This window comes from Calonectris borealis, chromosome W (assembly GCF_964195595.1).
Source record: "Calonectris borealis chromosome W, bCalBor7.hap1.2, whole genome shotgun sequence".
Lineage (NCBI taxonomy): Eukaryota > Metazoa > Chordata > Aves > Procellariiformes > Procellariidae > Calonectris > Calonectris borealis.
In genome coordinates, this window is record NC_134351.1 from 4,943,747 (window position 1) to 4,957,329 (window position 13,583).

General features: G+C 45.6%; 1 protein-coding gene across 1 annotated transcript in view; it reads left to right on the forward strand.

Annotated features, from left to right (window-relative positions):
* The window catches only part of LOC142074997 (lipoxygenase homology domain-containing protein 1-like), a 58,701-nt gene extending 46,530 nt beyond the window's left edge, over positions 1–12,171 (forward strand). The window contains exons 7-12 of the mRNA XM_075135990.1: positions 714–837; positions 2,592–2,842; positions 3,787–3,922; positions 7,154–7,314; positions 8,317–8,403; positions 11,588–12,171. Of these exons, the coding sequence (XP_074992091.1) occupies positions 714–837; positions 2,592–2,842; positions 3,787–3,922; positions 7,154–7,314; positions 8,317–8,403; positions 11,588–11,770 (942 nt within the window). The 3' untranslated portion in view covers positions 11,771–12,171. The remainder of the gene's footprint in view (positions 1–713; positions 838–2,591; positions 2,843–3,786; positions 3,923–7,153; positions 7,315–8,316; positions 8,404–11,587) is intronic.
* The last annotated feature ends 1,412 nt before the right edge of the window (positions 12,172–13,583 follow it).

The window sequence follows — 13,583 nt, forward strand, 5'->3', positions numbered from 1 at the left end:
ACCCAGAAGATGATGGTGGTAAGAAATGCCTCAGCAGGAGGTGCAAGAAACTTCAAGTGGGTAACACTGGCTTAAAGGTGAAGATTGTTCCCGGGCTTGTGTCAGTCAAATACATCTCTAGACTAGGGCCAAGAGCCAAATCCTTCCAAATTAGAAACTATTCCTACCACAAGGTTTCATGGCTATCTTTGCAATGGTTCCATCCTGGAGTAACTGAGTAAGTTTAACACGATATTACTAGGTCACACATGCTGATCCGACAATCTTGGGTTGTCCTAAAATTCCTTGATATTATTTTATAACAAGGCTTTAAAACTGAGAAAGAAAGAAGACGGCCTGTTCCCAAAGCAGAACAAAGAGCTGCCGTTCAGCTGATGAAGAAGAGTAGCCAGCAAAAGGGCTCTGGAGAGAAGGAGGACAGGCCAGCCAGCTGGTCTTGCTAGCAGAGACATCTGGTCTCGTACACTGCGAGAGACGCAGATTGAGTTCACGGGATAAAAAAAAGAAAAGAAAAAAGCCTGGTTTTTACTCACTGATTGTCTGAAATTCTATCAGTACTAATTAGGGAGTGGAGAGGGATCTGCTTGAGTGTTGAATATATTAAATATCAGGTGAGAGTGTGTGCATTAACTTCTGCTCTTCTGTCATCCCCTCATGTAACACCTTTGCTTTTTCCACGTGTATTTTGCAAAGTGCTGTTTCTTTTCTCTTAGGTGATCATTGAAGACATTGGCAACAAATGTGTGTACCAATTCCCAGTTGGACGCTGGTTTGCTTTAGATGAAGATGATGGAAAAATCCAGAGGGACATACTTGTTGGGGGCACTGAAGCCACAGGTAAAGTCATGGGCTGAATCCATGGTGGGAAAAGCGAAGATACAAGGCCTAGTTAATACTCTAGCCGTGTTTTCTGTAGAAGATTGTGCTCAGGGAGACCTGCAGAGGACCATCTGCTGGTGACAGGTAGTTTTGTGTGAGGGTCCCTGAACTACCATCACATTTCCCACCTCCACATCTCAGTGGTGAAGCTGTGTAGGACCTACATGCTGATTTGGCACCTGCTGCACCTAGATAAGGGGCTGATGGGCAAAGGGTGAAAGAATGGACTTGTACTTCAGCAAGTCGCTCACCAGCCTTCAGAAAGTGGATTAATATTTCCACAGTTACCAATGTGCCACACAGAAGTGCATATTGTACTTCAGGTTCTTGGCTGGGGAGCTATGCATCCTTTTACAAAACAAGAAAGGCAGTGCCGAGCCCTAAAAGGGGTTTTTTGATTATCCAACATGGTTAGAGCAGAGACAACCAAAAGTTATGTCTCTGTTAAAAGAAACCTGGATGTAAAGTCAATAAAACGAATTACTGCGAGGCAGAAGACAATTTGGATAGCGTTCTGCCTGTATTTATTCATTAGCATGAAGGTAAACACTTTGACTATGTAGATAACAGCTGTTCTTTACTTTATGGTCTTCAACATCTGCAGTCCTCATACTCCTCCCTGCATGTGTGCAGGTGAAGCGGTCTGGGTGCAGAGTCCTGACTGCAGGATGCATGTTGGGAAAAATTAGGGGAAGACAGGGGAAATAAAATCTAAAAAAAATGCAATTCATTTACTAAAAGCTTCTCCTATTCTTATACTATTCATGACTGTGCATTTTTTTCCTGCTTTCATGAGTTTTGTTGAAGGTATTCCATACACACAGTAAAACATGCCTGAATACAATTTTTAATGTAAACTTTAAAGAAAGAGAGGATTGTTTATAAGAGAGGGAGTTCTCAGGTTTCTACTTTGTCCAAAGTCCCTATTGAAATTTCTGGGTGATTTAAGCAAAGGAAGAACTTAGCCTAGACCTCAACTATTTTATATGTGGTCCCTAAAACGCTGTTATAGTTACAGAGGTGTCTCCTTATTTGATGCCACGACACAGTCCCGAGATATGTCTGTCCATAAGCCTCCTGAGAAGTAAGGCTTGTAGGAAGAAGTGTTACCTTTCTTCGACCAACATTTAGAGCTAGAAAAAACAAGTGAACTTTTATGCATATAGACTTCTTTTCAGAAATATTTTTCTTTCTTCCAGCTGGGCTAATACCTCTCCCAAGCCTTGCTTTGCTGAGATCTTTAGGATCTCAGAGTGGCAGTGAGGGTCCTTCTGGCTTCAGCAGCATCAGAGGCTGCTGACCCTATGTTTTCAGAGTTTTGTGATGCTGCAGATGTTGCCACCACTGTTTAAAGCATCCATCCTCTAACCATCCTCTGACGCGTCTGGTGCTTGGTACCTCTCAAAATCAAGTGACTGATTTAGTTGCCAATTCAATTTTTTGCCTGTCTTCACCTAATCATCACATGGTGATAAAAAGCCCATGCTTTTTTTGAGTGAATTTGTTGCCACAAACCTGTTTTGCTTGGACAGTTTGAAGGTAGCAGTGAGTATGTGTGGAATGAAAACAAATGAAGCATTGCACTGCGTGTAAGTCGAAAGCTAAAAAGACCATTGGGAAACCAGTAGAGCCCAATGTAAATCTAATCAAAAATTATTACTCTCTTTTTTCTCCCCTTCTTTTCTTCCTAACCGAATTCCTGATTCCTTCAGGTATTGTGTACAACGTTGCTGTAGTGACAGGAGATATCAGAGGAGCTGGCACAAACTCCAAGATCCACGTAATCCTCCACGGCTCCAAAGGCTTAAAGAACAGTGGGAAGATTTTCTTGGAAGGAGGTGAATTTGAGCGTGCCAGGACAGATCTCTTTAACGTGGAGATAGCTGCTCTTCTCAGCCCTCTCAGCAGAGTCACCATTGGGCATGATAATTGCGGCGTCAGTTCTGGCTGGTTTTGTGAGAAGGTGAGACTAAGCTGTTTGTCTGTAGCCAGCTGTCAGACTGTTTCCTATTCATAACCTGATCCCAACAACCAAACACAGTTTAAAAAAAAAAAAAATCCATTATTTGGATGACAATATCCCCGGTTTAGCAAGTCAATATTATACATAATGCATGGTAGTAGCTGATTGCCTCAAAGGCACATTAGATGCATAAGTCAATCACTCGCTAATTGGGTTGATTGCCCCTTTGCAGTCACAAAGATAGAGATTATTGTTTGCTCAGTGCCAAAAGCACCTTCAAATGTTCGCCCAAGGGGCCAGACAGAAATGCAATCTTGGGTTGCGCTGAGCGTTTCAAAGTTATCATCTATACTCAGACTTTCCTGAAGTTTTTAGATGCTGCTTTGGAGCTCAGAAAAAAAAAAGTGGCTGACCACAGCTGTTACTGGGAGGTAGTGGAGCAATATGTGATGTGAGATGGTGTACAAGATCAGCAGGAGCTAATGGGAGAATGGAGAGGGAGAGAGCCGCCTACCCTAAGGCTGGGAGGAAAAGCAGTTTTCCTGGAAAGCCAAATCAGTTTAGGATGTGTTTGAAGGCTTTTTGTATCTTGTGTTTCCTGCAAAACCCTGCTGCGCACTGGTGGGATGCAGGGCATGTGCTGCATGCTCACACGACGCCGACTCCTGCAGCCACGCTGCCTGTTCCCGTTGCCTTCCCCTTGTGGTGTTTTACCTCTTCTTGGTTGACTCATTTTGATGTGCTTCTGGAAAAGTGGGAATAACAGGACAGATGGATCCTAGCTATACTCCAAATTGGGAATTGTGCAACCAGTCCAGTTCATGTTGGTCCAGAAAACCTGATTTTGAGACCATCCCTGTCTTTGCTTCAGTTACTTAAGTTTTCAGTATCAAGGCTGCCGGTAGCAGAATATTCAAACTCACTTTTCCAGTCTCTTTTCCTAGGTGGTGGTTTACTGCCCATTCACTGGTATTGAGCAAACCTTCCCTTGTGGGAAATGGCTGGATGAAGATGAAGGAGATGGTCTCATAGAGCGGGAGCTCTACGAAATGGTCTCCCTGCGCCAGAGAAGACTGAAAAGTAGGTCCAAGTGCCCAGGAGCCTCCTTTGACCCCCCCATGCAACAGCACCCTGAATATCACCCATGCAATGTGACATGGGTAGACCCATGGTCAAGTAGAGGCTCAAGTGAATTGAGTCCTGCATGAGTTTCAGCTTTGAACATCCTGGTTTGGGGAGTTTAAAATGAAACTTTTAAAATATTTTGAAGAATTGCACTCATTTTCTTAAGGGAAGAAACTGGACCTGGCAGCCCTCCTAAGTTCACTGGGCTTAGGGCTGCCTCAGCCACCATCTCACCTTTGCAGACAAGCCAGGCTACATTTCTTATCACTACAAAAGCAAAGCTTTCCTGTTCCAAATGGAAACAAAACCTAAATGTAACAAAAAGACGAACCTGGGGGAAAACAGGAAAAAAACCCAAACTCTTCCCACTAACTTCAACTTTTTTACTCTTGGCCTAAGAGAAAAACCAGCTCTTAGTCCCGTCCAGCTGCCAAACGTGCCTCCCGAGGCAGACGAGCGCTGCATTTGAAGCCTCTTCTCTAGAGGGAGGCAATGGCACAGGTTTGCTGGGAGGTGCTGCTCCGTGCGGCGCAGGGCAGCGTACCGGCACCTTCATCCATCCGCGCGCGGCTCCAGCGCCCGGCCTCGCTGGCTGGTTTTGCGCCAAGCGAAACCGATCGCTGCAGTCTCGCCTGCGCCAGCGCGTATGTGTAAGCAGAATGTTTTAATTAGGATAATAGATACAGTTTAATCCGAATGCTTCGGGTGGGCTCCTGCTTAAACAGCAGTTCATTTAAATAAGCTTTATCTAAATGTTAGTCAGTGTTATAACCACATTGCGCCTCTGACTCGGTCCATTTAACTAAAGCTTCTGCAACCTTTAACCCTCTATTATCAGCTCTGATTGTTATTGACAGGCTAATTCCCCCGCTGCCGCAGTGCAGGAGATAGACAGAGAGCATTAGCCTTGAGAAATCTGTGACCTTTAGCTGCCAGATTATAGAAGCGTAAGACTTGGAGTTAGAAAAGACCTATTATGTCATCTCGCCTATCTCCCTGTGCATATAGGACTGTCCCTTTCTGTAGAGCTGATCAAAGCTTGGTTCAACCTTACTTTGGGTATCCATGGTGAAATGGCTCCCTGCGCAGCGTTCGCAAGCTGTTCCCCCCGTGAATTGCAGCTCGACGTGTAGCTTGTATTTATTCTCAGTCTTTTTTTATTTCCCCCCCCTTATCTTGAATGTTATCCTGGAAACTGTTGTGTCAGGTCTAGCCCTCCCTGGTGTTTGTGCCCTGGGGAATATCTGCTCTGGCTCCGAGAATTTCCAAACCGCCTGGATCCCTTGATGTGAAGGGATAGGAAACAGGGGAACGTGCCCAGCGAGCCCTGGGAGGATGATGATGGGTATTTGGGGAAATGCCTGGTCCCCTCCGGCAGCTGCAGACCTAGCTCACCCACGTCTCTCCCTGTGTGGTTTCTGCCTGACAGCCCTCTATCAGCATTTAATTCTGGTACAAGTTCCCTTTTCCCCCTCCCTGCATGCATCACTTCTCCTTTCCTTCAGCAAGAGGTCAGGGAGGCCAAACCAGACGGATGAGAGAAGTCTCCGGTGTCTGAATCGCCCTTGCTCTTTTCCCCAGGGAGAGCAGGCTGCTCTATCACGTGCCATACGCAAACTTGCCTCAGCTTCATTTCTGCTCGGATGAAACTTGCTGGTGCTTTTCAGAAGGGAGTGGCCATCAACATTTTGCATATTATTAAAATAAAGGCAAAACTTTTTCTAAAAGAGAGTTCCCTCTTCGTTTTTTGAGTAGCTGTCACCTCTTTTTTACAGTCAAATGCCGAGTAGATCAGTAAAAATCTAATTTATATGCATGTCATCATATTTTTATATTCCATTCTGGGCTCTGAAGGTCGAGCCGTGCTCATGTGGGCTCAGGCATACCGAAAGGGTTAGCAATTCTTTCATTAGGATTTGTTAATAATTCAGCTGATGTCTGAGTCAGGAAAGAAACCTGTTCCCTCTCCTGTAGGTGCTGCAAGGCCTGCAGAAGTGAAACACATTATTATCAATAAAGAATACAGATGAGGGGCTCTTTGGAGGAAATAAAGTCACCTTTATACGTGCCACCATCCTCTGGCGTGAAAACCAATGTAAAGTTGCTGTAGGTGGACTACTCTTACAGTTAAAATGCTGGGTGAAGACTTAAGAGATAAAAATTTTGTAGCTTAAGAGATGAAAATTTTGTAGCTTTGCCACAATCTTTGGGCATGTCACTTAGAGTAACGCAAGTGCTAACTGAAGTCGGGTGGGATTTAGGCATTTAAATAATTTAAAAACTTTTGAGAAATATAGAATCATAGGATCATAGAATCATTAAGGTTGGAAAAGACCTCTAAGATCATCGATTCCAGCCATCAACCCAACACCACCATGCCCACTAAACCATGTCCCTAAGCGCCTCATCTACACGTCATCTATACCTCCAGGGATGGTGACTCAATCACTTCCCTGGGCAGCCTGTTCCAAGGCCTGACCACTCTTTCAGTAAAGACATTTCTCCTAATGTCCAATATCTTTACATTGTTCTGAGCATGTTTGCCCCACATGATGCAGCCTGGCTAGAGATACCCGAATGGGCTCCGAGCCAGCCCGTCCTGCAAAAGGCACATCTGGGGTAATTGGTCCAGTCTCAGGAAGGCTCATTAGCTCAGGATGAAGTGATACATGGCTGTATCCATACTCCTCCTTGTTCAGACACGGATCATCTGGAGCTTTTAGGAGCTACCTGGAGCTGCATTGCACCGTATACAAGTAACAGGAGACTCTTTCTCATTGACAAAAAGAAAGCTGACAGTATTTCCCTGGCTTTAAAATGGTCTTTGAAGCTAAAGTTGTAGGTGTTGGAGAAGTATACTGAAACTACAGAGATGGAGCACATCCCTGGATTACCCTGTTAGTAAAGTATGACATAGAAGAATATAGTTCACCCGGAAAGTGGTGATTTATGGTTTACCTCATTTTATTTTAAAGGGAAACACAGAATTATATTTCCAAGCAATCTGATTCCAATATGTCATGTAGCAGCTGATTATGTTTGTGCAGAAAAGGATAATATGTCCCGGTCTTCTTTCATACCATCCTGCCCTCTCTACCACCCAGCTGAAAGTGAGAATTACGTTTTTTACCAGGACATCTTTAAAAATTACTTTTTAAACAAAATGTCTTGAACCTTTCTTTGTAGAAAGCCCCTGGTCTCTGTGGATCTGGACAAGTGACATTAAGAATGCAGGGACGGACGCCACCATCTTCTTCCAGATTTATGGAGACAAGGGGAAGTCGGACGAGATGAAGCTGGACAACAATTCAGACAACTTTGAAACTGGACAGATTGATAAGTTCATGGTATGAATCTCGTGCTAGTGATAAATTTGGCATGCTTTTTTTTTCCAGGGCATTAGCTTCAGCCCTGTACAGAAAATCAGCAGCATCAGATCTTTACCTCAATAGATCCTTCTGAAGTGGAGGTGAAGTCATTCAGATTGGTGGTGATGCAGATGATTTCCCCACTTATGGATATGGCTTCTCTTCTCCAAACAGGGCTTAGGCTGGTGTTCCTGGGTGCTCGGGTGGTGATGACTTCAAGTCATAGTGGTACTAAGTACCACATCATCTCCTCTGGGGCTCCTGAAGCAGGTAGTCTCCCCGTTCAGGCACAGCCCCTCATGTTATAAACTGCTCCACCCATTTAGCCCATGCCTCTCTAAAGCTAATAATTTATCTATTTTTCTCTCAGTGCTTAATTGGCCGTTAGCTATTTACAGGAGAATTAACAGTGGTGTTTCCTCTCCTCGGTGATCTGGTCTTCAGCCTCCTTGGACGTGAGCTTCCATGAATGTTTGGGGCTGAGCTCAACAGCGTGTTGAGTTTGGAGGCTGGGGAGGGTCTTCTTGTGTTTAGGAACAAATATGTTTAGAAGTCGACTGGTCAGAGAAATATTGAGAAACAAAGGATTGATGCATGGCTGTAGCCAAAACATTTACCCCCTTTGCACCAGCAGCCGTAGATGCCTTTGGAAGAAGCGTGGCTGTGCTTTGCAGACCCTGTTTGAGAAAGAGCTGAACCTTGAGAACTGGCCTTAGTTCTTGCTGGGAGGAATGGTTTCAAGGAGCTCTCATGATCAAAAGTGTATGGATTCAACTTATATGTTCTCCTCCCCTGAAAAGAGAGGCATCAAGCTATCTTTGAGGAGTAGGGTTTATTACTTTTAAGGAACATCATTTTTTTTTAATTTTAGTTTTTGACTCCTCTCTGATTTGGCTCTTAAAAGATGTTCAGGGTTGTCCTTTGTGTGCATATTTTGCTGACGTACGGAAACGGATAATACACTTCTTTTCCCTTCTATAGATTGAGCTCCCTGATCTGGGCACATTTTATAAACTTCGGATATGGCACGAGAAAAGAAATCCCTTTGCTGGCTGGCATCTGAATAAGGTGAGGGGAGGGCAAGGGAAGGTAGACCTGAAAAGCCAGATTGGTCACAGTCCTGGGCCACTGCGTTCCCCAGCTGGCAGCTGAGTTTGATGTGCAGCGGTCAGAGGTGCCTCCCTTCACAGATGGTGCTGGTGAGGGGTGGAAGTGGAAATCCTGCATGAAAACGGGGTGTGAAGAGAGCACATTGTAGAGTTTGCAAAAATATGTGGGGCGAGAAGGATTCGTTGTGTGTTTTTTGGAGGGAATTCCTTCTCCTTTCTGTCCCTCCCAGTTCAGGCCAGCTATGTATGGGAAACGAGAGCAATGGGAAACGGCAGCTGCCAACAGCCCAGATCGATGGTGAAAAGCACTTTTCCCCGTCCTGCCAGCGTCAGACCTCTGTAGTCCCCCCTCATTGCTGCCAGGGCAGGTTTTCCCATGCTCTTCAGAAAGCTTCCTACTCTTCGACATCATTACCACACGGAGAGGCAAACCCACTCCTTCTGTGGCCAACTGTATGAGATTCAACAAGGCCAAGTGCCGGGTCCTGCACTTCGGCCACAACAACCCCAGGCAACGTTACAGGCTTGGGGAAGAGTGGCTGGAAAGCTGCCCAGAGGAAAAGGACCTGGGGGTGCTGGTTGACAGCCGGCTGAACATGAGCCGGCAGTGTGCCCAGGTGGCCAAGAAGGCCAACGGCATCCTGGCCTGTATCAGAACTAGTGTGGCCAGCAGGAGCAGGGAGGTGATCGTGCCCCTGTACTCGGCACTGGTGAGGCCGCACCTCGAATCCTGTGTTCAGTTTTGGGCCCCTCACTACAAGAAGGACATTGAGGTGCTGGAGTGTGTCCAGAGGAGGGCAACGAAGCTGGTGAAGGGCCTGGAGCACAAGTCTGATGAGGAGCGGCTGAGGGAACTCGGGGTGTTTAGCCTGGAGAAGAGGAGGCTGAGGGGAGACCTCATCGCGCTCTACAACTACCTGAAAGGAGGTTGTAGCGAGGTGGGGGTTGGTCTCTTCTCCCAAGTAACAAGCGATAGGACAAGAGGAAATGGCCTCAAGTTGCACCAAGGGAGGTTTAGATTGGACATGAGGAAAAATTTCTTTACTGAAAGAGTGGTCAGGCCTTGGAACAGGCTGCCCAGGGAAGTGGTGGAGTCACCATCCCTGGAGGTATTTAAAAGATGTGTAGATGAGGCCCTTAGGGACATGGTGTAGTGGGCATGGTGGTGTTGGGTTGACGGTTGGACACGATGATCTTAGAGGTCTTTTCCAACCTGTATGATTCTATGATTCTATGATTCTATGATTCTATTGAGGCTGCTCATAACAAAAACCTGATTTTGGTAGAGACTTATGGTACAGTGGAGCACAACCTGCCCTGAAATGCCGACAGCCCCGTTGCAGGAGGTGGACACTTGCAAACTGGAGGAGCATGTGGAGACTTTGCAGGAGAGAGCAACACTGTGCTGTCTGGGAAATAAAAAGGGTGATCTGCTGAGTCTTCAGTCACACGTCCTTTGTTCCACCAGCAGCGATTACCGTGCTGTTAGCCCTCACCTGGGTCCGCAAGGCAGCAAGTTCATCTCCGAGCTTCACCCATATTCCTGCAGAGCTTGGAAGACATTCTCTGCACTTAACAAAACAAATACTTTGCTGTGCAGCCCTAAATAACTGTGATGATAAATCACAATTTACCGCTGCGAGATTTTTCTCGCGTGCCTCTAATGTGCTTTGACAGATTCTGCCCTCCTGCAATTGCCAGTGAGCTGCGAAAGCATACGCAGCCAAACACCTCTCCAGTGGGGAGAGAGCATCCAGTCCTACTGCTGTGTTCACCATATGGTGGGAGAAGGTGTCTGGCTGTGGTCTTTATCAAAAAGAAAGTTCTGATCAGACTTTGGGCCCCTGCAATCGTCTCTACTAGGTTGTTCACAGAAGATGAGCAAGAACGCTTAGACCTTCCATAGCTATACATTTCCCTGGGGTATCCTCTTTTCCTCCACAGAAATTGTGGTCAGGGAGGACAAGAGGGATCTGACAGTGCGTCTAGGATTCACTTTGGACCAAACTGTCTAAGCAAACCTGGTGAAGATGCATGAAATCAATCTGCCCTTATACAGCCAGTCTGATGTTTTCTGGATGCATCAGGTTCATGGCACATGAATCCCACCACTGGTGCACCCATTTCAGCATCTAGGAACTCAGATGATGCCTTAACGACGGTCTGTTCCAGTCCTCACACATTTCATGCCAGGCTTACTTCATGTCAGGGCAGGTTTCCTTTTTCTATTACAGGAACAGCCATGCCGTCAGGCCAAAAGTCCATCTAGCCCAACATCCTCTCTCCTGTGTCACATAAGTGCACAATTAGAGAACAGTAAGAAAAGGACAAGGATTTATGATACTTTCCCCTAATATTCCTCCAGCTTTCAACTATTTCCAGTCGGAGACTTCCTGAACAGATCTACTAAATAGGAAGCATTTAGTAGGTTTCTCTTCCATTTATTTGTTTAAAAGTTCCAGTTTCCCCTTGAACAATTAAACTTTTAGCGACCATGATGGCGTTTGGCAAGGACTTCACAGGTTGATTGTGTCCTTTTGTTTGCTTTGAACTTTATTCTACAAGCATCATTTGATGCCCTGTATTTCTTCTAGCAGAAGGGTGAATAGTTGACCCCCCTCTGCCTTCTCCATGCCACCTGTGATTTTGTAGACCTTCATCACATCCTCCCTTCACCCGCTTCTCCAGCCATCTGCAGAGCCCCACCTTATTTGCTCATTACTCCTTTGGAAGCTACTGCAGATCTTTGATCATTCTTGTTGCCATTTTCTGGGTGTTTTCTAAATGTGCCATGCACTGGTTTGGAGCTGCGGGGACCAGCAGTGCAAGCGCCATCCATGATTTGCTCTGTGGATTTATACAGTGGCATACGATGAGCAATTACTAAGAACCACGGTATCCATCAAAACTTTCACAACACCGTGGAGCGATTGGAGAAAGGAGGAATGAAAAGCCATCAGCTCTGACGGTCTTTGCTCCGTGCATCGCTGCGGTGTGCGAATCCGAATGACGGTCTGGTTATTAATGTGTGTTATTTCTCTGCTGCTACCTACTCTTGCTTCTCAGGCAAGAAACCTGTCAGGAGCTTGTTGCTTTTTTGTCTTTAAGCCTCTGAACTCACGCTGTGTTTTGGTTTAATGAAGGTAACTCTGTTGAAAACGCTGACAAAAGAAAAATACTCATTCAACTGCGGCCGCTGGCTAGATATAAATGAAGAGGACAATGAGATCGTGCGGGAGCTCCCTGCGGAGGGATCTCTAGTGACTGAAGTCATGCCAGGTGAGAGCCACGGGCTCTGTGCAGGGGCTCGCTTAGGACCTGAATAGAAAGAAACCCTCTTTGTGTAAGGGATGCACAGGCAGGCCGATGCAATTCAATTATCTTCTCTTTCTGGCACTTTCTCTCTGCAGTATTTTCTGTGTGCATCATTAGCTGCATGAAGCCTCAGAAATCCCAGGCTCTTATTCTGAGCAGATTTCTCTGTGGTGGGAGATGGGAGAGATTTGGCCACAGCACAATTGTTTCCAGAGCTATTTTTTTTTTTTTTTCCAAACTTGTATTGTTTCCAGTCTCCCTCAAAATGTGAAATGCCAGGTTTGAAGGAATGTTCATGGAAAGCAAGCTTAGCTGAAATGCAATCTAAAATTTAACAATCACTTTTGGGCTTTAAAGTTTTATTTAATTGCATGCACATTTATGCAAGTGTATGTATAAATGTATAGGAAGTTGCACAGAACAGTTGTGCAAGAGCATAGGCACCTTTTAGTATGTGTGAGCAATCTGAACTATTTATTGGGTTAACTATGCTTGAACTGGAGATTTAATTAAGGAAAGCTGCAGAACTTTGCATTGGCTTCCTGAAGTGGCCACTTCTGCCTTGACCTTGTGTCACCAGAACTAAAATGTACTTGGAGGGAGAATTTTGGAGAGCAGAATATCTCAAGGTGGCCATTGGGATTTCTCTGATTTCCATCAAAGCACTCAATGGGGCCCCACACTCTGTAGACCACGAGTCCCCTGTTTTCTGAAATTTCCGATGAACTCAGTGATCTGTATGCAGCTGAGCAGTTCCTCAGAAGAGGAAGAGTAATTGTAATTGCAGATGTTATTAAAATGTAAATAAACCTGGTTTTGAAATGTATTTTTAATCAACTGTGGAGAGGGCTGCTTGAGTTCAAATACAGGCACTTCCCCGTGAGGAGCAGTTGTGCCGAGCAGAGGCGAGATGCAGCACCCGTGTATTGGGCTTGCAGGCGGGTTTTGGAGGGAGGGTGGGAGCATTGGTTCTTGTCTCTTCCCGATGCTGGAGAAAAAGATCTCTCTCTCTTGAAGGTTGGTCTGTGGACTGGTTCTTCGTTGTGAAATTTCTTCTGGAAATCCTTCACCCAATGGGATGGGAGGGCAGAGATGAGGGCAGGGTGGGGGGAGGAAGGTAGCAGCTCAAAATCCATCCAACAAAATCCTAAATAAAGATCTCAAAGGTGACAAAGAGGCAAGACACAATCCGACCTCCTGCACTATGAGGATCCCAAGGACATGGGGCCAACTGGGCTTGTCCTGCCCCATAAAGCCAAGATGAAGAGCCCGTTCCTCAGGTCCCTGAGCACTCGACCCTTTTTAACTTTTTTTGTCTGCCTGCCATGCCCCTGGATGCTGAAAACGATGTTTTCCCCAAACACGTTGTTACAAGGCCTCCTATCACCAGGATCCTCTCGGGAAGGGAGGAGGGCCCCGAGGCAGCTATGCACTCCAATTCCTGAGGTTTTGCCTGAAAGGGACGGCATTTCTGTGTCCTTCTTTGGAGGGGTTTTATGGGTTTTCTTAACATTGCAGGCCTTCCTATTTTGGTTTTTTTTTTTTTTCCTAGTGATCATATGGAAGTGTAAAAGTCAATACATCAGCAGAAGTACTAACTGGAAGTATGAGCACTTAAAATTAATTGCAAGTCTGTGGAAAATGCAGTAAATTTAAATGACAATTAATCGTGTTGCTGAAATTGTTTTATTAATTTATGTCTCCACAGTGATAAAATACCGGGTGACGGTTTGCACCGGGACGGTAAGTGGGAGCGGCACAGATGCCAACGTCTTTGTCTGCCTCATCGGCGACCAGGGAGACACGGGAGAGCGCGTTCTCTAC